Source organism: Penicillium cinerascens, assembly GCF_028974065.1.
Source record: "Penicillium cinerascens strain IBT 15544 chromosome Unknown contig_24_segment0_segment0, whole genome shotgun sequence".
Taxonomy (NCBI): Eukaryota; Fungi; Ascomycota; class Eurotiomycetes; order Eurotiales; family Aspergillaceae; genus Penicillium; species Penicillium cinerascens.
Window position 1 is genome coordinate 1,599,225 of NW_026695290.1, and position 18,081 is coordinate 1,617,305.

The window sequence follows — 18,081 nt, forward strand, 5'->3', positions numbered from 1 at the left end:
AACCCATCAGCTCGGCATTCCGTGTGACCGGCTGAACATTTTGATGGCTGATATCATCTGCTATGTTAGTGTTTGCCTCGCGCCTATGGGGGCGGCTGAGTTACCCGCAACTATGTCTATCATCCACACAGGTGCTTCCAAGGCTCGAATCTCCCCAGCCCTTCTTCGAGGCCTTGCTCTTTCTTTATGGCTACAGCCTTCAGACAATGGCCATGCTACCAGATGATCTTGAGCGGAAACCCGTACTATTGACTACAATTGCATCCCTTGATGCTCCCGCTATGATATCAGACAGCAAGGCCCGGCCTAAGCGCAGACACCCTCACTGGCCAAGTTGGGAAGACAAAACAATCGGAAAATACACAAGAATGGCTGGGCAACAGCACATTTGCCACTGGTACGCGTTGTTATGATGTTATGTTTTGCGGCGGCAATCGGGCCGATCAACGGGAGCGGCAATATGTGGATTAATTGGCTATCGTCTGTCTTATCTAAATCTATCTCTGTCTGGGGACCATTCCTCTTGACACTTACTATCTAAACCGGCTCTTCAGTGGGAATATGAAGATTCAGCCTGCCAAAGAGCGCTCTCTCAATGTTTGCCCTGGCATATTTGCCTGTTTTCAAAGCCAGGGGGAAAATGAGTGTCAGGGACTTCCGCCGGCGCCATGTAGAATTGACGCAAGGATTATTAACGGTCGGCCAGTTTCCTCAGGTTGGACTGCTATACGGTTTGGACCCTGACAGGGCTCCAGAGGCACATTTGAGTGATCATCGTGGCCCTACGGAAGCTATTGATCGATCTTGTTTATGCGTCACCCTTACCTGGCCACTCCACCGCGGGGGTCAGTGCGTCAGCTCTACATCCCTCACATGCAGCATGAGATAAATCGCAAATGCCGCTGGTCATAGCACTGATGATTGCTTTTGCGAAGAATCAGACCACGAGATGGGAAAATGCATTCCAAATGCAGCAAACAAATTGAAAATGCCAGCAAGATCAGCACCATTGCAGAATCGCTGTCCTCCGTGATGATACCTCTATATCAACTAAAATCTGGACAAATCTCCAAGAGCAGCAAGCGCTTCCCACGCCACTAGCGCATACACTCAAGCTAGCCCTGCACCTTGCCGGCCTCCACAGAGCTTGTCTGAATCGAGTAAGCAGCCATCATGGAAACTTTGGCCAGCCTGCGTCGGGGGGTTTTCATTGGCACCCATGTGGCACATCCCTTTTTTCTGCCGACTGCTATCCACTGCACTACCTTCGCGGAACTCCGGATGGCAGCTTAATAGTGTCGATCGTGATTAATGGCGGGGTTCAGGGGCCGTAAATAATGACGGATGGACCATATGCCCCCGATGATCCCGATAACAGCGCATGCGAGGAGCTCACCGCGTGTAAGAGCTCACAAACACTCTTTGAGCACGGTGTACATAAGGTGCTCCTCGTCTCGTTTAGCAGGGTCTTCTCTTTCACTACTCAATTCATTCCTTCCTGTCACTCTTTTGACGCTTCGGTCCGTTCTCTCTATACACTCCTTGTCTCAATTAAGTCACTCTTTCGACCCCATTCTCTTTTACTGAGCCGCAGCCATGAAGTTTACCGGATTCGCTGCTTCCCTTGCCTTGGCCGGCCTTGTCTCCGCTGCCGCCCTCCCTCAAGTTCCCGGAATCAATGGCGGAATCGATGGCGCGGTTACAGGTATGGAGGCTGCTGCCGAAGGCACCCTTGCCGGCCTTACCAGTACCGCCAAGCGCCAGCTTGGCGGTCTCTATCCCGTCACCGAGGGCACCGGCAGTACTCTGAATGGTGCTACTGGTATCGTTGGTGGCGCCGTCGGTACTGCCGGAACCACCGTCGACGGTGCTGCTGGTACCGCTGAGAACACTGTTGCCGACACTGCTGGAGGTTTGTAGCCCTATATGCACATGGTGTGTTTCCTTGCCTGACTATTTCATAGCCTTGAAGAGACGCCAGCTTGATGCTCTCTATCCTCTTACTGACGGCACCGGCAGCACTCTGAACGGTGTTACTGGTGTCGCCGGGAGCGCTGTCGGCACTAGCGAGAGCACTGTTGCTGGTGCCGCTGGCACTGTTGAGGACGTGGCCACTGGTACACTTGGCCGTACGTCCACACGTTCATCTCTTGAGCAATTATATGCTGATTTATTCTTCAGATGTCAAGGCTCGACAGTTCGACGCTCTCAGCCCCGTCACCGACGCCACTGGTAGCAGCATGAACGGGGTTACTGGTCTCACCGGCAGCGCTGTCGGCACTGCTGAGTCCACCGCTGGCGGCGCTGCTGGCACTGCTGAGAACGTCGTTGCCAACACTGTTGGTGGTACGTTAACTGGTTCACTCTAGATAAATTGTGTGCTGACTTATTTCTCAGGTGTTAAGGCTCGCCAGCAGCTCGACACTCCCGACGCCCTCGCCGTTGCTGAAGCCACTATTGGTTGTACGTTCACTGGTTCACTATAGATAAATTGTATGCTGACTTATTTTTCAGCCCTCGAGCGTCGCCAGGATGATCTTCCCATTGCCGATGTCCTTCATGAGCGCCAGCTTGGAAACCTTCCCGCCAGTCTCGATCAGACCGTCCAGTTTGCTCTCATCGGTCTCTCTGGCAACCCAACCGGCCTCTATGGTGCCCTCAACAACCTGCGCACCATCGTCAACGCCGGTGATATCTCCCACGAGAACCTCACCAACATGCCCCAGGCCATCCAAGACGTCATCGCCCACCTTTCCACCGCATAAACACCTTTCACGAATGAAAAAGGTTGATGTTCCTCTGCATGGAAGGTGTTATGACTTTACCCGGAAAGAGGCTTGTTTTATTTTTCTTCACTTCACTTCTTCGATGCCTCCAGGGCTTTGTGCTCTCGGGATTTTTCTTGCAAAAGCCATTGTACAATAAGTGGATGAGTGTGCTTTTATATTTTGACGACTCCCGTATCTGGGACTGGGACAGGGACATTCTCCCGGAGAAATTTCTTCAACTATACCTAGGTAATGCCTATTTGAGTTCTATCTCTTCATCAGAAGAAAATGTGATTTCTGTATTTTAGTATTTTATTCTTCAATCAAACCAATGTCCTCACCCCTCAAGTCGAATGTAGAATTATTCCTGATCTGTATTATGGTCTAGTGCTGTGGGTCTGATACATGATTAGTCATTGCCACTCATGCCCCTCGTTTGGCGGGCAAAATGTTCGACTGAACACAGACGCAAATTAGCGACAATCGAGAGGTCAGCTCCTGACAAAAGATTCGGGTCTGCTTTGGTTCTTTCTCGTTGTATCTACATTCATCTCGTCCACCATGGCTGCTCCACAGCTGTCCGACAGCGAATTCCCTGTCTCAATGTACGAAGTGTTCCCAACATGCATGGATATAACTTGAATTCCTGTATGGCATACTTCTACATAAGACAGAATGCTCATAAATACTTTAGAACTATCTCCCTTCCCTTCCCGACACAACGTCTTGCCTCCTCCGCCTTGCAGGCCATCGAAGTCGACACCGAGCTGTCCTCGTCCGTGCGACGCACCATGACTCTCACAACCCCGACCTCCGAGAACGGTGACGAACCGCAGGAAAAGAAGCAGAAGCAGGATCCCGAGGAGTCGAAGAGCGTACTTCAGACCACCTACCGTGCCACCACCAACCGCATGCTGCGGGTCGCTGTCAATGGGTTCATGGAAAGCTTGGGGGTGGTTCTCGGTGTCATGAAGGAGTTGGATATTGACGTGCTCAAGGCGGAAATGGAAGGCTGAACCGTGAGGGTTCTCTGCTATTTCAGAAACAGATCTTTCAGGCGGCGCGCGAACTTGCGGTACGGCTTGGTCTACATTGCGATGGTCTCTGAAGCTGGCACACCAGCTTTGGAACCGTGGGAGTGAGCGAAGCTTTCTCAATCTCGGTCTTGGGCGTCGCATCTCGAAACTATTCCCTCTGGCCTCTCAGCAATTTTCTTGGTTGAGCGATGGTGGTTGGTTGTTGCCTGCGGAGAGACCCTTAGGCCAGCCCATATCGTCAGCCCACACCTGCGCCTATCGCACGATGGATTGGCGGTAACATCGAAGATGAAAGATTCCAGGGGTTCTTCACCATACACTAGGGCATCAAGCCACAGCACTACCCACCCTACGTGGATGCCGGTGGCCTGACGAGACTATGGGGAAGGTGGAGTCACTGAAAAAAAGTCCAGGCCCGCAAAATCTTGTAAGCAGCAAGATATGCTTAACTGTGGATTATACTCAAATTATACACATCCTGGTAGTTGTGCAAGGCTAGAACTAGTAAGATTAATAATGTCAGACATAGAAGCAGAAAAGGAACCGTAGAGACGATCGGGTCTCCACCAATAAAAGCGTATGGAATTTTGAATTTACAATCGATAGGCTCGGGGCAAAGACGTAGCCTCGGAACCTCACCAATCCGTCTCTTGGCCCGTGAACAATTGGTAAGAGCCTTTGTTCGCCTCGGCTAGTAGAATAAGTACAAAACCAGACCATGCGCGCTGTTGCCCTCCGCCAAGTTCGCCAAGTTTCCCGAATCGCAACTCCGTGTCCTCCCCGCGGCTACTCTACGACGTCATCCCTACTCCGAAGCTCCAAACTTTCTCTCTCTCCACCCATCTCCACGCGATATCCTGCACAGTTTAGCACCATGTCTTCCGCGACTTCTTTCTATGACTTCGAGCCCGTCGACAGTACGTGCAACCATAACACCCATTCTCCTTCCAAAGCCCCGGTTTTGCCTCAGCGAAAACCCCCGCGACTAACAAACACTCTCTCACAGAAAAGGGCGAGCCCTTCCCCCTCACCTCGCTGAAGGGCAAGGTCGTGCTCGTCGTCAACACCGCATCTAAGTGCGGCTTCACACCCCAGTTCGAAGGCCTCGAGAAGCTGTACAAGAAACTGAAGGAGCGCTACCCGGACGACTTCACCATCCTCGGCTTCCCCTGCAACCAGTTCAACAGTCAGGACCCTGGCTCCAACGACGAGATCCAGTCCTTCTGCCAGCTCAACTACGGCGTTACCTTCCCCGTCCTCGGCAAGCTGGACGTGAACGGCGAGAATGCCGCCCCTGTCTTCGCTTGGATGAAGGAGCAGATGCCTGGTATCATGGGCATCAAGTACGTCAAGTGGAACTTTGAGAAGTTCCTTATTGGCGCCGATGGAAAGGTTGTCTCGCGCTGGGCTACTATCACCAAGCCTGAGGCTCTGGAGGAGCCTATTATCAAGGAGATCGAGAAGGCTAAGAAGACCAAGGCTGAGTTGTAAGCCTAAGCCTGTGTGGATAGGCTTGTTTGTGCTGTCTTTGTTTCCCTGTATTCATATCCTGGCATTTTCTCTGTACGACATACGCTCGTCCATGTGCTCTACGACACTTGATCCTACTGAGGTCCACTTAATGTTCAGTTAGTTGGTCGGAACCCTCCACCGTGATACCAACCGGCTTATCCATTCATTGTATGGAAGGAGTAGTGTGGAAGGAATTTTTGTTCTTGCAAGAATCAACCTAACATTCTCGCGATATTGGTATCAAGTAAAATCCGCAAGCTCTTGTATAGTCGAGGTTTTTTCTTATCAAGAGCCAGCAAGCAAGCCGATTCCGTATCGTTTCAATCAAGCCGCGGCGCCGCCTTTGGGAATCAGGTTCCGCAAGGAGAGGTCGTAGACGACGTCCTCGACCTTCTTGACCTGTAGCGGAAGAAGAGTCAGCCGGTGTCACACATCCCTGCGAACTATTCAATGGATCAGGGCAAACTCACACTGTACTTGACGCCGTCGCTGCGCTTCCGCAGAATATCATTCTTCAGGTTAAGCAGCTGGAATCCGGAGAAGAGATCTTTGATAAAGTTGCTGATCTGAAGAGGGCGATCGTAGTCACCAAGGGTAACCGAGTTGACAGCCAGACGCGACTGCAAGGGTGTTAGCAACCGCGCTCCTGAAAATGCAGTACTGGTGTCTTGGGGTTCGTACCAGTTCTTCCACCATGGCAATCAACGCCAGGAGATACTCCTCAATAGTCAAGTGGAAGGCATCCTGCTCCTTCAGGTTGACAGGGACTGTAAGGGTGTCATAGTCAGGCTCAGATTCAGGTAAACTAGTTCAACGCGAAGATCGACTTACTGTCCAAGAACTTGCCCACCTCTTCGATTGTCATGAATGAAGCGGAGCTGGTCTTGTGCTCCTGCAGTCCGCCGAGCCATGCACACAGCTCAATTGAAGCGACGAGGTTCTGAAGCTCGCGAGTCCACAAGCCATTGTACTTATAGAATGGGTGCTGGTCAGCCACAGCCTTCAGGCGGAAAACCTCCTGCTTCTGCGCGTTTATTTCCGCGGCCGCATCGTCCAGGACGGGCTTGACTATTTTCAGAAGGTTAGTCAACCCGCAATTGGGATATCATTTCGGCATGGGCTTGGAAGCGGGGCGCAATGGAAGCTCAAAATCTTCGACCATGGAGGAGGGATACATACTCTGATCAGACGGGGTCGAGTGTGCCCGTGCAAGAATAGCTGTCGTAGATCGACCTGTTGAAGCGACATCAGTCACGTCTTTGGCCCTTGGGTTCTCATAGGACCGGGCGAACCCCGCCAGCTAGGCAAAGGGCGCATGTTGGTCCCTCGGAATCGAATGAATCATACCTTTCCGTGCAAGGGTCTGAACAATCTCGTGTAGCTCCTGTACCGGCTAAGTCAGCTTCTGGTTCCCCCGTTGTGTGCGCGGCGGCTCTGCTTGGGCGTAGGCTTGGCAAGCGAAGAATTCACTGTACGGGCAGCATGCCGGGAGCTGGGCAACTCACATCTCGGACAGTAGTCTCCTCGTCGATCTTAGTCTGGAGATCCTCGAAAATGCGCTGGTCGATCATTTTGTTGGACGTGGGGGGTGTTCGGCTAGTAAAGCGCTGAGTGAAGGGATTTTGGTGCTGCGCTGCGGAAGTGGTGATGCGAACTTAAGTTACGTCAAAAACTGAAGGTTGAAAATCACAATAACTGTTGTAGACCACAATAACTGTTGTAGATTCGAATTTCAATGCATTTGAAGTGAGTGCAAATATACTGAGTACGGAATGAAAGACTACGATTATTGCTGCTATTTGAACAAGCAGGCATTGTGCCCATTGCCAAGCTATCTACTGCTCCGTTTACATGGCTGCTTACACGGACTGCAGAGGTCTTTCACATGCCCAAATGATCAACTTCAAGGCACTCGGGGTGTGAAACAAGCGATGGTTCTATCTTTCTTCCGTATACGGCGGGACAGACACCATTTTGCGTTGAGAGATCCATCCCTCCAGCAACTACCTAGGTCCAACCGAAATTCTCAAGACTGGTCGAGAACTTTCAAAAGGTATATTGCCATTTTTATTGTTCGCCTCCTCGTATCTAGCGTAATCATAAACTTCATGAAGGTGGCGACATCCATCAAATGTCGCCAGTGCCACCACTCTGCAGCTCAAGTCTCGCTTAGTACCGGTATCTCGTCGAGTAATCTGCAAAAGTCAGCAACTGCTTATAGTCTCTGTCAAAGGATCGAGAGCTTACCCTTGGGACTGACGACCAGACCGCGGCCCTTCTTCGCACCCTTGTAGACGGTCTCGATGATGTCGATCAGCTCCTGCTTGTCCTCCAGCACCCAATTTAATTTGTTGTTGTTTCCCGTTCCGAAATCGCACATCATATGTTTATTGCGGTAGAAGTACATGATCGTCATTGGATCGTATAATTCGTACATGCCGTTGAAATCGGGCACCTCGTCGATGTCGCAAAGGTAGATGACGGCGAAGTCTATGCAACGTAGCCATTAGCAGGTAACCATGTTGGCAGGGAAGACTAGAACTTACTCTTCACCCGTTCGGCAATCTTGTAGAGGACCTCATCTTGACGGATGCCTATAGACGGGTGGTTAGTCGAGCGACGGCGCGACAAGGGAGACAAACTCACAGTCGGGATCGTGGTCGCGACCGAATCGGATCACCACGAGGCGTTCCTCCTCGGAAAGGATGGCCTGGTCGACGTGCCAGGCTGTCCGCAGGTGAGGCAAGACGATCGAACCCATGGCGGCGTTATCGAGTGATGCGGGAGGCGCAGGACGGAAAATTGGAGAGCTCGAGCTTATCGATGGCCCCGCGGTGTGCACGTGACTATTGAAGATTTGGCTGCGGTGGTCTCTTTGGATATTGTGTTTGGACTCTGGCGTGGGCTGGTCGGTTTTTTAATACCGGCCAGTTGAAGCCCTGGAAAGTTTCAAGTTTACTGGAAAATATGAGATCATACAATGCAGTTTTGGCCTTGCCACTCGCGATGATATATCGCGGCTATAATTTGACTCACGGCCCGAGCCACTGATGTATATTTACACCCTTACGTTGTAATTGTTTATGCGCTCGATCACTAGCTACAAACTCGTAGAACCCAGATCAGCTGCAGACTCCATGTTACTGTTCAGGTCGATGTCAAATATCGGAAACAACTGATCGTAGAGCTCATATGGCTCCGCGGCCAGCGCCCCACGGCGTTCCTGGGACCATGCATGACGCCTGAAAATCAAGCGAGGCCTCGAACTTTGGAACCACGTGCAAAGCTACAACTATAGTAGAGTTCGAAAACAGATTACCCCCCGGCCCGTACGCGGTACGACACTAGACCCTGGTAGGGACGGAGATAAAGGTAATCGCCGCTCGATTAATTCCGTTGAGAGAGAGAAATAACGCATGCTTATACATAATTTGCGTTCATCCTGGGGCTAGTAATTCCATTTTCTATGTTATCAACAACACACAAGCTACAAGAGATATATTTGACCTTACAACAATTCAAGAGAATCACCAGCAATCATGAAGGAGGCATTTATAGACAAGAATATCTCCCTGACGATCCGAGACACTGATATTCCCGTCCCTGAAGCTGGCCAGGTCCTCATTCGCGTGGTCGTTTCTGGCACCAATCCTAAGGACTGGAAGATGCCTCTCGTGTGGCCAACAGACGGGACCCCAACCAATCAAGGAGATGATATCGCTGGATACATCGAGGCAGTGGGGGAGGGCGTGATGGGATTCCACAAGGGCGACAAGGTCGCTGCCTTCCATCAAGTGATGAAACCTCACGGCAGCTACGCCGAGTATGCGATCGCGCCCGAGCATACGACCTTCCATATTCCTGCCAAAACCAGATTTGAAGGTGAGCCTGTTTCTCTGGTCAAATGTTTTCACTGGAGCTAATATAGAGCCGCGGCCAGAGGCGGCCACTATTCCGCTAGCTGCTATGACGGCCGCACTCGGTCTTTATCAGCGCTTGAAGTTGCCTCTGCCCTGGAATCCGACCACTGAGCCTTTGCCTTTGATTATATACGGCGGCGCGACCGCCGTTGGAGCCTTTGCGATCAAATTTGCCCAGCTTTCTAATATCCACCCGCTTATCACAGTAGCTGGTAGAGGGAGCGCCTTCGTCGAAACTCTCATCGATCGCGAGAAGGGTGACACGATAATCGACTATCGTGAAGGTGACGAGGTCGTTCGGGCAAAGATCAAGGAAGCGGCCGGTGGGCGATCCATAAACTACGCGTTTGATGCGGTGGGCGAACATGGAAGTCATCAGAATATCGGCGCGGTTATAACCGCGCCTGGGGAGATCACTACCATGCTCCCTAGCGGTGACTACCAGCCTCCCGATGGAATTATTATGGGCCAAACTATAGCGGGATCGGTTCACATGCCTCCCGCAGCAGGGAAGACAGTTGAGGATAACGAGTTTGGCGCTGCTCTCTTCCAATTTATTGGCCGTGGCTTGGCGCAAGGCTGGTTCTCGGGACACCCGTATGAAGTGCGCCCGGGTGGGCTGGCGGGACTTGAGGAGGCGTTGCAGGATCTCAAAGAGAGTAAGGCGTCTGCTATCAAGTACGTAGTACGCATTGGCGAGACGGAAGGGGTGATGTAAGGTTCAGCTTCCATATCATAATCTCTAGAGCGCAAGCACTTCTTCTCCAAACGATCGGACATGCCGACACGGTTGATGAAAAAGGGGGTTCGCGTCGATCGGGGGTAGTGTAAGCCCGATGACACTGTGCGACGAGGCATGCGCAAGCACAGAGGCCAAGTCGCGGGATCCAAAAATGAGATTAATCAATGTGATGTCCTTAGACATCTTTCAGAGATTAAACTGAAAAGAACAGATACTACACTTGATCTAAGCCAATTGGCAAAGAGAGCTAAAGAAGAAAAAAAAAGAAGAGGAAGGGCGGCTGGGGACCTGGGTATTTAAGTAAACCGGGGCGGTCTGTGCGCCACTAGCTTCACTAGCCTCGTCTAAGATACCCAATCAGAGGCGAGAATACGGTATGAGTCACATGACTCATAGACTCTCTCCAGTCTCGTGACATCGCCATATGGTCTCATCATGTGATCTATGCAGCCCCTGCCCTGGATTCCCAAAACAGGACTAGCTCACACACCGCCTGTGAATTTTCGAGCCAAACGGGCTCCACCGCAGTACAGCGGCTCTTCTTTCGACCATCCCTCTCGCCGGCGCAGGATATTCACCTCTTTGCGACCTTTTTCCCCTACATCACTCTACCCCCCATCATTCAAAATGGCTCCCGTTGCTGTACGTTGAATACTCTGTGAACCGCTTTGCTGTTCCCCCCCAACGGCAATGTCTCGGCGGACACATGCATCTCGTTGAACACCGGATATTCAAAAATCTATCCTGTGACTTCGTCGCAAGATCATTGTCTACCGAGACAGCCACCGGGGCTCTCAACACTATGGAGCAGTAGGCTAATTCATTGTTTCCCCCTAATAGGCCCGTGGTCGCAAGGCCCAGAAGGTCACCCACAAGGTAAGTTTTTGCATACTCAGAGCGTCAGCTGCAGACAGTCAACTAACAAGACTCTACAGTTCATCATCAACGCTTCGCAGCCCGCTAGCGACAAGATCTTCGATGTCTCCGCCTTCGAGAAGTTCCTGCACGACCGCATCAAGGTTGAGGGCCGTGTCGGCAACCTTGGTGACGACGTTGTCATCTCCCAGGCTGGCGAGGGCAAGATCGAGGTCGTTGCTCACATCCCCTTCTCCGGTCGCTACCTCAAGTACCTGTGAGTATACTCCGCGCAGTTCCGTCCTGCGGCAATCGGCTGACCACGTTCGCTCTCCAGGACCAAGAAGTACCTCAAGAAGCAGCAGCTCCGTGACTGGCTCCGCGTCGTCTCCACCTCCAAGGGTGTCTACGAGCTCCGCTTCTACAACGTCGTCAACGACGACGCTGAGGAGGATGAGGAGTAAATTCGCTCCCTCGATCTTTGACCAATCTTGGGCCCGACTGTCGGACGATTCGGACCCTGTGTACCTCGCCTTTTGAGTTGGAATTATACCTACTGGAGAGTGAGCCATGGGGGTTTGGTCGTGTGGCATGTGGGGGATAGACTAGCCTCTGGCTATGAAATCAAAAAAAGTTTATACCCTCAGTCTATGATTTTTCCACGTAGATCTTCAGTCCTTGTATTTTAATAGACTTGTCAAATGCGGGCTACCTCGTGCTCTTCTGACATGCAGTAAACATAGTGTTTTGTCTTGGATGCAATGTCGCCGTTCTTGTGATCGATTCTTGCTTCTTGGCCAAGCCATGAGCCGCCGCTATGGATTTGTCTCTCTATATGACTCGGCCTGGATTGAATGCCATGATTTCAATACCTTGTGAATGAGACTTGAAAAAGAAAAACTGTTGCATTTGGAAAATGAAATGCACCTTTAGATCATAACACTTTGGTATCAATATAAAGACGAACATGCCGAAATCCAAAACCACATTCGGCAGCGCGGCCTTCATGAAACACTTGAATTTTTCCTCTTGTGTCCGAATTCATAGCCGAGATCCACCACAACTTTATCCACATTCTCGGATGCTTGACCGGGCGGTGCAATCAGTGCACCGTCCTCAATCTTCCAGTTTTTGGCTTTCAAGCGCTGCCATAACTCACGCACTTTGACCCGAACCAAGTCACCTGTGGCGATTGAGTCTTCCTTAGAGTCGTGGCCCTTGTCTCCTCCGGTTTGGATTTCACGATCGAGGAATCTCCGGGCAAGTGCTTTCAGGCTCATGCGGTTGGGAAGACGTCTTGGATGCGGATAGAGAAGGACTGTATCGATGATTGTGGGGTGGATCACACGGCAGACATTGAGGTCGTTGTCAATCGCATGGCCCATCAGAGGTGTTTCGGGCTGGAGAAGTTTGAACAGTAGATCCCGTGCCGCAGCGGGTGACTCGACCACTTGTAGTGGTTGTTGGTTGTCGGTTCCCTTTGGAGGGGCAGAGGTCCCGTAAGGAGTAGCAGAGAAATAGTGCTCCTTGAACACGCCTGAGAAACGCGAATTCAGGTCCAGAATCTCGCCCATGGGCTTGACGAGGACGTCGAGGAGCTCACGACCTTCAGGCCAGCTGGTGGCTGTGAGACGAATCAGCTCCATGCCCAAGGTTGTGTAGCCCATTTCACAGTCAAAGCAGACAGGATCCAGGTGTCCTTTATTGGGTTGGCTGCGGGTTGTCTGGAACTGGAGAATCGATGCAAGACGTTTGGTCTCTGACACTTTGAAAACATGTGTAGTGCCTTTGGTACAGCCAGCCGAGGCCCCGACAGATTCTCCGCAGCAAGGAAAGTACTGCTCCGAGGAACCAGTTACGTTGTCTGTCTTCTTGCGGGGAGGGAAAATGGGTCGGTTAGGATGGTAGGTACATTGACCACCACTCGTCAGCGCTCCGTCCTCCCGGCGACCAGGGAAGACTTGGAAACGTCCCGCACATCGGTCGCACTTCTCCCAACCTTTGGATTCTGCTGCGCCTTTCCTAGCAATCTCAATCTCTTCCTCCGTAGGGGCTTTGGTGACATATCCGAACTGCTCGAGGCCATTCAACGGAGTGACCAACTCAGTCGCCAGAACGATCTCTTCCTTGACTGTGAGTCCAGTGTCGATGGGCATAGGAGCCTCCTGAGCTTGAGCCGGATAAATCGGATTGGTTTTGTAGTATCGCATGTTGAGATGAGCCGTGACTTCTTTGGTCCACTCCTCCAAGGCCATTTTCGTCAATTTAACTATGCGAAGCTTGATGATGTTGTTATAGACACCGTGGCTCTCCTTGGCCACTCTTTCTTCTTCGTCCAAAGCCATTGTCACAAGCTCGTCTTGGTTCAAAACAAAGATCTTGTTATTGTCATCTTTCTCTTTGGCCATTTTCTCGTTGAGACCAGTCATGGCAGCGTGCAGCTTTTTCAGAATGGCAGTCCGGACAGCATGCGAAGCGGGAGCCTTGGCCAGCATGCGAGGATTGAGAGTTTCCTTACGCACCGTTCGCGGCGGAAGCTTTGTTAACGCGACCTTGGGAGAAGCAGTAGTGATGCCATTAAGAAGTTCACCACCAGTGCCTTTAGATCCCGAGCGGGATGATGGTGGCGGAGAGACTGGTCTGGAGGCTGAAACAAGTTTTGGGGTGCCACGACTGGCAGGTGATTCTCTGCGAAATCCTGGCCCTGATGGTACCGAGGCGGTTGCTGTGCTCTCAGAACCATGGCTTGTACGAGACAGTCCGGATGAGTCCGTCAAAGATGACGACCCGCCTTCAATTTTGAGCCTTTTTGAAGCACGGGCATTGTCATCTCCTGATATCTTGGTGTTGTGACAAAGTTGAGCCGTGGCTGCAGGTAAGTTGCGAGCCTTGTGAGAGAACATGCACGTAAGAAGAGGACATTTTTGGCCCTCTGGGCAGGGTACGTCTGCGAACAGACCAAGTGTCGTGAACATCGTGCCCTGGCTTGAGGACTCTGATGTATGTTTGATCCCACAACGGTCGATCACGGTCAAGATCACCTAGGTCCGACGAATGATTATATCAACAGGTGATATTATAGGTATCTGACAGGTTAGACCGAGCCGATAGTGATGCAATACCGACAGAACATGATGTATCGAATTCGACCAGCTAATCAGGCGATATGGATGTAAGCTCCCGGTAGCATTGTCGCTACTTGTAGATCGATTAGTTGATTAAAAGAAACCTAGGGGGTTTCAATTCCCCAACCCAAGTAGTGTGGTCTCCAAGGCCAAACGGAGGACGGACGAAGGAGGACGGATATACTATATTCCGTTTACGGCCTTGCGTCCGTACGATTCGGACGCCTTACATAAGCAAAGAGCAGGATAGTATTTAGCTGGAGTCCTACCCTCTCCGGGAAGGACAATCAATTACTCCGTTCATTCTCACAGTAGCATGCCTCTCCAGGCATGTGACCGATGATTAACGCTCAGTCCATACTCAGCGAGTGCTTAGTACCCCGAGAAGGCCATGCCATTGTTAACGTAGGAGACTCGTTGCACCTTCTTTCTTAAGGTAGACTGAGGTCGAGTTTGCATCGTGTGGTGCCATATCCGGATGCCCTCAACCTTACCAAGTATATCAGAATAAGCGCCATACGCCAGCTTTTCACGAAACTGATTATGAGCGCTGCCCCAAATGGGAGCAGGAGTACAGAGTCAGAGAAAGCTTGCCGGTCAAAGAATCTTGGATCAGATTCATATCCGAGGTAATTCTGGTTGTGATCTCTCCAGCTCCCATGACATCGAAGAATGCGATGTTTTGGCGAAGGATAGCGGCAAGGTATTTCTCTCGGAGTCGTTGGGTAATCTTTTCTCCTCCAACCATGAAGCCGGCTGTCGAGATGTAGACCGACACAAATTGTCCGATGGCGATATACACATAATACAGGGCGAATCTGGCGACCAGGGATGAAAGGTGTGATCCCGAGGACGTTCCGATGAAGAATTCTTTGAATGCTTGCGCCAATCCTCCTAAAAGGAGCTATATGACGGAAATCAGCTTTGGAGATTGAATACCGGCGGAGAGCAGCTCACAAAAGAGACGGGTTGAAGAGCTCCACCAATAATGACTGCAATTGAGCAGATGACCAGGAGAAGTAATTCACAGGGTGTTGTATATGTATAAAAAAGTGCCATGCGACTCATCTACGACTCCGGAGTGTGGATTTGGCGCCTGAGGATCTCTTTCTCATTTTCCTTTAACTCCAGACAGGGCGCCACAAGAGGAGACCCTGCACCTGCGCCTTTTTCTGACATCTTGACCAGTCCTTCGAGAATGGGGTTGTCGACAATGAATCCATTGCGACAAGCGGATGGTCAACAAGATGAAGTATGTTTCCAAAGTTCGTGCTATCTCTTTGCTATATTTGCCTGACCAATCATGAGCAGCCGTCACCGGTCACTCATCATGACTCATATCATATCATAGCACACTTGAATGCACCAAGGGGTGAGCACTAAAACGGAGGGGAAAGCCAAGTGTTGCCCGACTTTATCCTGTGTACGTATGCTATGGAAGGAGAAGGCTTGGTTGCAAACCATGCAAACATGCAGCCTGGCGTGCGAGGCCTTATCGCACTTATCACCGACTGGGATTCGGGAAGGACGGTGTCTTAACTCCGGTAGGAACCTTATAAGCGTCTGCCTTGCCACCCTCCCTTCTTCTTCGATGATGACTGCATTTTGATAGCAACATGTCTGACTCGTCTACGGAATCTGACCACCTCTGTGTTTTGGTGCACGGGTATGTGTTCCTCCTTGGCACAAATGGCATCAGGGTGAACCCAACTAACTGCATGTCTGGACAGGCTCTGGGGCAACCCGTCGCATTTGGACTATGTGGCCTCGGCGCTGAGAGAACGACATGAAGATGACATCCACATCCTATGCGCGAAAGAGAACAGCGGTAATTGGACGTATGATGGGATTGAGCTCGGCGGAGAGCGATTGGCGCATGAGATCGAAGAGACCCTCGAAGTTCTGAACAAGAAGGGACAGAAGATCCAGAAGCTGAGCATTGTTGGCTATTCACTGGGTGGTTTGATCGCGCGATATGCGATTGGCTTGCTTCATAACCAAGGAGTGCTCGATAAGCTCGAGCCCTTGAACTTCACCACATTTGCGTCCCCGCATGTTGGAGTGAGAACACCGCTCAAGGGCTTCAGGAGTCATATTTGGAATGGCTTGGGAGCGAGGACTATCTCCATGTCCGGTCAGCAGCTGTTCCTGATTGACGAATTCCGGGACACCGGGCGTCCCTTACTCAGCGTTCTGGCGGATCCGGAAAGCATCTTCATCCAGGGACTCAAGAAGTTCCGCCATCGAAGTGTCTATGCAAATATCGTCAACGACCGGTCTGTTGTGTTCTACACCTCGGCCCTCTCCAAGGTGGACCTTTTCCACGACCTAGAGAACATCAATATCAACTACGTCAAAGGATACGACAATGTCATCATCGATCGTGACAATTACTTATTGCCTCTCATATCAGAAGATCCGCACGGCGGTTCTTCTCGAATTTGGAAGCAATGCAAGTCATTCGTGTCTGGACTACCTTTCTATCTACTCCTTCTTATCTTGATTGGTCCCGCTTCCACGATATTCCTTGCGAATTCAGTCGTGCAGACAGTCCGCAGTCGGAAACGAATTCGTTTGCATGGCGAAGGGAAGAACGGCAAGCTCTTTGGAAGATATCGGGTGCCTTTACTGGTGCAGGACGTTCAGCATGCTATGGAAGAAGTGTTTGAGAACGTCAATGCTCGACAAGAGCCTGCTTATCTTTCGGGCAGTGAAGCCGAAGAGACTGGGCTATCGAAACGGCATGCGAGCATCTTAAAATCAGACGGGGCTGACGAGTATGACGTTTCAGATGTATCTGCTGAAGGCTCGTCAAACTTCCCTACACTTGCCCTAATGCCTGAACAATTTGCCATCATCGATTCACTTAATGCTGTGGGGTTCCACAAGTACCCTGTGCATATCCAGAAGCACCGACACAGCCACGCAGCTATCATCGTCCGGATGCCCAAGGAAAGCTTTACGGAGGGTAAAACCGTCATGAAACACTGGTTGGATAATGAGTTTGTGGTATGATACACATTCCCGTCCAACAACGCATAATATAGAGGATTTGGGAAGTCTGTACATTATTTGAAGTTTGCACATCTGTACTTTCCTAGCCTGTGCATCATTTGGGAGACTCGATAGACTCTGCGCAACGTCTACCCTCTAATCTATACATGATTCCTCTCTACACTCCAAATCCTTCATAACTTCGGCTCGACCTCATACGAAACCCGACTAACCCCCTTCTGCCGACTAATCTTCCGTATCGTAATAGACCCAACCAAACCAGTCCGCGGAACGTGCGTCCCACCACAAGGATTCTTATCAAGCCCACCAATACTCGCAACCCGAACAGGTCCATCCCGATCCTTCCCCCGACCTTCAACATCCTCCAGATCCGAGGCATCCTCAACCCACGAAAGCAGAATGGGCAGGTCCCGCTGAACGAGTTCATCCACCTTCGCCTGGATTTGCGGCTTATGCTCGTTGTACAATAACCCCTCGTATTCCATGCACGCCTCTCCGGGGAAATGATTCGCTTTGACTTTCTTCATCTGCGGCATGAGGAGTTGCATTGCCAGGCCGACGATGTGACCGCCCGTGTGCAGTCGTGAATGGTAGTCACGTTTGGCGTCGTCGACTTTTTGGATAACGGATTGGCCTGCAGAGAACGTGGTGGTTGTCCTGGACTTGCCAAAATGGAGAATTCTTCCGTCTTGCATCTTGCGCACTAGAGATACGGTGAATGAAGGCTCTCGGTCTACCGGTGCGATTGAGCCCGTGTCGCTGGGCTGTCCGCCACCCTGTGGGTACAGGATAGTCTGGCGTGTAGTGATGGCCGAGTCTTCTGGCGAGACATTTTTGGCGAGGAACTTTTCTTCCTCGCTGAGCGATGAGACTGGTTGGCAGGACACGATCTTTGTGGCCAGTGTTCTCAGAGAGGCGTCGTGGAGGTATACTGCCTCCGTGGGTTGAGCCTGGTCCGAGTCAATTAATGCGTTCGTACCAAGGTAGCAGGGCAGCTTACCATTTTGGTGACATGCAGTGTGCTTATTGCTAATGAGAGACGTTCCACCTCTTTTCCACAAAACTCAGGTATGACTCGTTCCCCGCCGCCCGCTGTGGGGAATTGGT

The 18,081-nt window shown here is 51.1% G+C and overlaps 10 protein-coding genes across 10 annotated transcripts; 6 read left to right on the forward strand and 4 right to left on the reverse strand.

The window, feature by feature from the left end:
• Positions 1-1,596: 1,596 nt before the first annotated feature.
• On the forward strand, positions 1,597-2,765 carry N7498_003696 (uncharacterized protein; the record flags this gene model as incomplete). Its single annotated transcript, XM_058450758.1, has 5 exons — positions 1,597-1,912; positions 1,965-2,129; positions 2,182-2,346; positions 2,398-2,463; positions 2,515-2,765. 5 exons carry the CDS (start codon positions 1,597-1,599, stop codon positions 2,763-2,765), a joined length of 963 nt encoding a protein of 320 aa, XP_058310220.1.
• Positions 2,766-3,329: 564 nt separating this feature from the next.
• N7498_003697 (CTAG/PCC1 family protein) lies at positions 3,330-3,784 on the forward strand (the record flags this gene model as incomplete). Its single annotated transcript, XM_058450759.1, has 2 exons — positions 3,330-3,373; positions 3,463-3,784. 2 exons carry the CDS (start codon positions 3,330-3,332, stop codon positions 3,782-3,784), a joined length of 366 nt encoding a protein of 121 aa, XP_058310221.1.
• Positions 3,785-4,523: 739 nt separating this feature from the next.
• Positions 4,524-5,296, forward strand: N7498_003698 (glutathione peroxidase; the record flags this gene model as incomplete). The annotated part of the gene is made up of 2 exons (XM_058450760.1): positions 4,524-4,722; positions 4,812-5,296. 2 exons carry the CDS (start codon positions 4,524-4,526, stop codon positions 5,294-5,296), a joined length of 684 nt encoding a protein of 227 aa, XP_058310222.1.
• Positions 5,297-5,641: 345 nt separating this feature from the next.
• Positions 5,642-6,888, reverse strand: N7498_003699 (translin; the record flags this gene model as incomplete). Its single annotated transcript, XM_058450761.1, has 7 exons — positions 5,642-5,716; positions 5,788-5,937; positions 5,999-6,084; positions 6,149-6,385; positions 6,497-6,550; positions 6,665-6,701; positions 6,823-6,888. 7 exons carry the CDS (start codon positions 6,886-6,888, stop codon positions 5,642-5,644), a joined length of 705 nt encoding a protein of 234 aa, XP_058310223.1.
• A 574-nt stretch (positions 6,889-7,462) lies between these two features.
• N7498_003700 (DIM1 family thioredoxin-like protein) lies at positions 7,463-8,101 on the reverse strand. Its single transcript, XM_058450762.1, has 4 exons — positions 7,964-8,101; positions 7,864-7,911; positions 7,565-7,807; positions 7,463-7,512 (listed from the first exon to the last, which is right to left on the reverse strand). Exons 1-4 carry the CDS (start codon positions 8,076-8,078, stop codon positions 7,487-7,489), a joined length of 432 nt encoding a protein of 143 aa, XP_058310224.1. The 5' UTR covers positions 8,079-8,101; the 3' UTR covers positions 7,463-7,486.
• Positions 8,102-8,856: 755 nt separating this feature from the next.
• Positions 8,857-9,955, forward strand: N7498_003701 (zinc-binding alcohol dehydrogenase family protein; the record flags this gene model as incomplete). Its single annotated transcript, XM_058450763.1, has 2 exons — positions 8,857-9,199; positions 9,258-9,955. The coding sequence occupies 2 exons, from the start codon at positions 8,857-8,859 to the stop codon at positions 9,953-9,955; spliced, it is 1,041 nt and encodes a 346-aa protein (XP_058310225.1).
• Positions 9,956-10,606: 651 nt separating this feature from the next.
• Positions 10,607-11,298, forward strand: N7498_003702 (60S ribosomal protein eL22; the record flags this gene model as incomplete). The annotated part of the gene is made up of 4 exons (XM_058450764.1): positions 10,607-10,621; positions 10,820-10,855; positions 10,915-11,111; positions 11,172-11,298. The coding sequence occupies 4 exons, from the start codon at positions 10,607-10,609 to the stop codon at positions 11,296-11,298; spliced, it is 375 nt and encodes a 124-aa protein (XP_058310226.1).
• A 540-nt stretch (positions 11,299-11,838) lies between these two features.
• On the reverse strand, positions 11,839-13,809 carry rex3 (putative RNA exonuclease Rex3; the record flags this gene model as incomplete). Its single annotated transcript, XM_058450765.1, has 1 exon — positions 11,839-13,809. The coding sequence occupies one exon, from the start codon at positions 13,807-13,809 to the stop codon at positions 11,839-11,841; it is 1,971 nt and encodes a 656-aa protein (XP_058310227.1).
• Positions 13,810-15,575: 1,766 nt separating this feature from the next.
• N7498_003704 (lipase ROG1 family protein) lies at positions 15,576-16,974 on the forward strand (the record flags this gene model as incomplete). The annotated part of the gene is made up of 2 exons (XM_058450766.1): positions 15,576-15,625; positions 15,690-16,974. 2 exons carry the CDS (start codon positions 15,576-15,578, stop codon positions 16,972-16,974), a joined length of 1,335 nt encoding a protein of 444 aa, XP_058310228.1.
• A 173-nt stretch (positions 16,975-17,147) lies between these two features.
• N7498_003705 (uncharacterized protein) lies at positions 17,148-17,977 on the reverse strand (the record flags this gene model as incomplete). The annotated part of the gene is made up of 2 exons (XM_058450767.1): positions 17,148-17,924; positions 17,975-17,977. 2 exons carry the CDS (start codon positions 17,975-17,977, stop codon positions 17,148-17,150), a joined length of 780 nt encoding a protein of 259 aa, XP_058310229.1.
• Between the last annotated feature and the right edge of the window lie 104 nt (positions 17,978-18,081).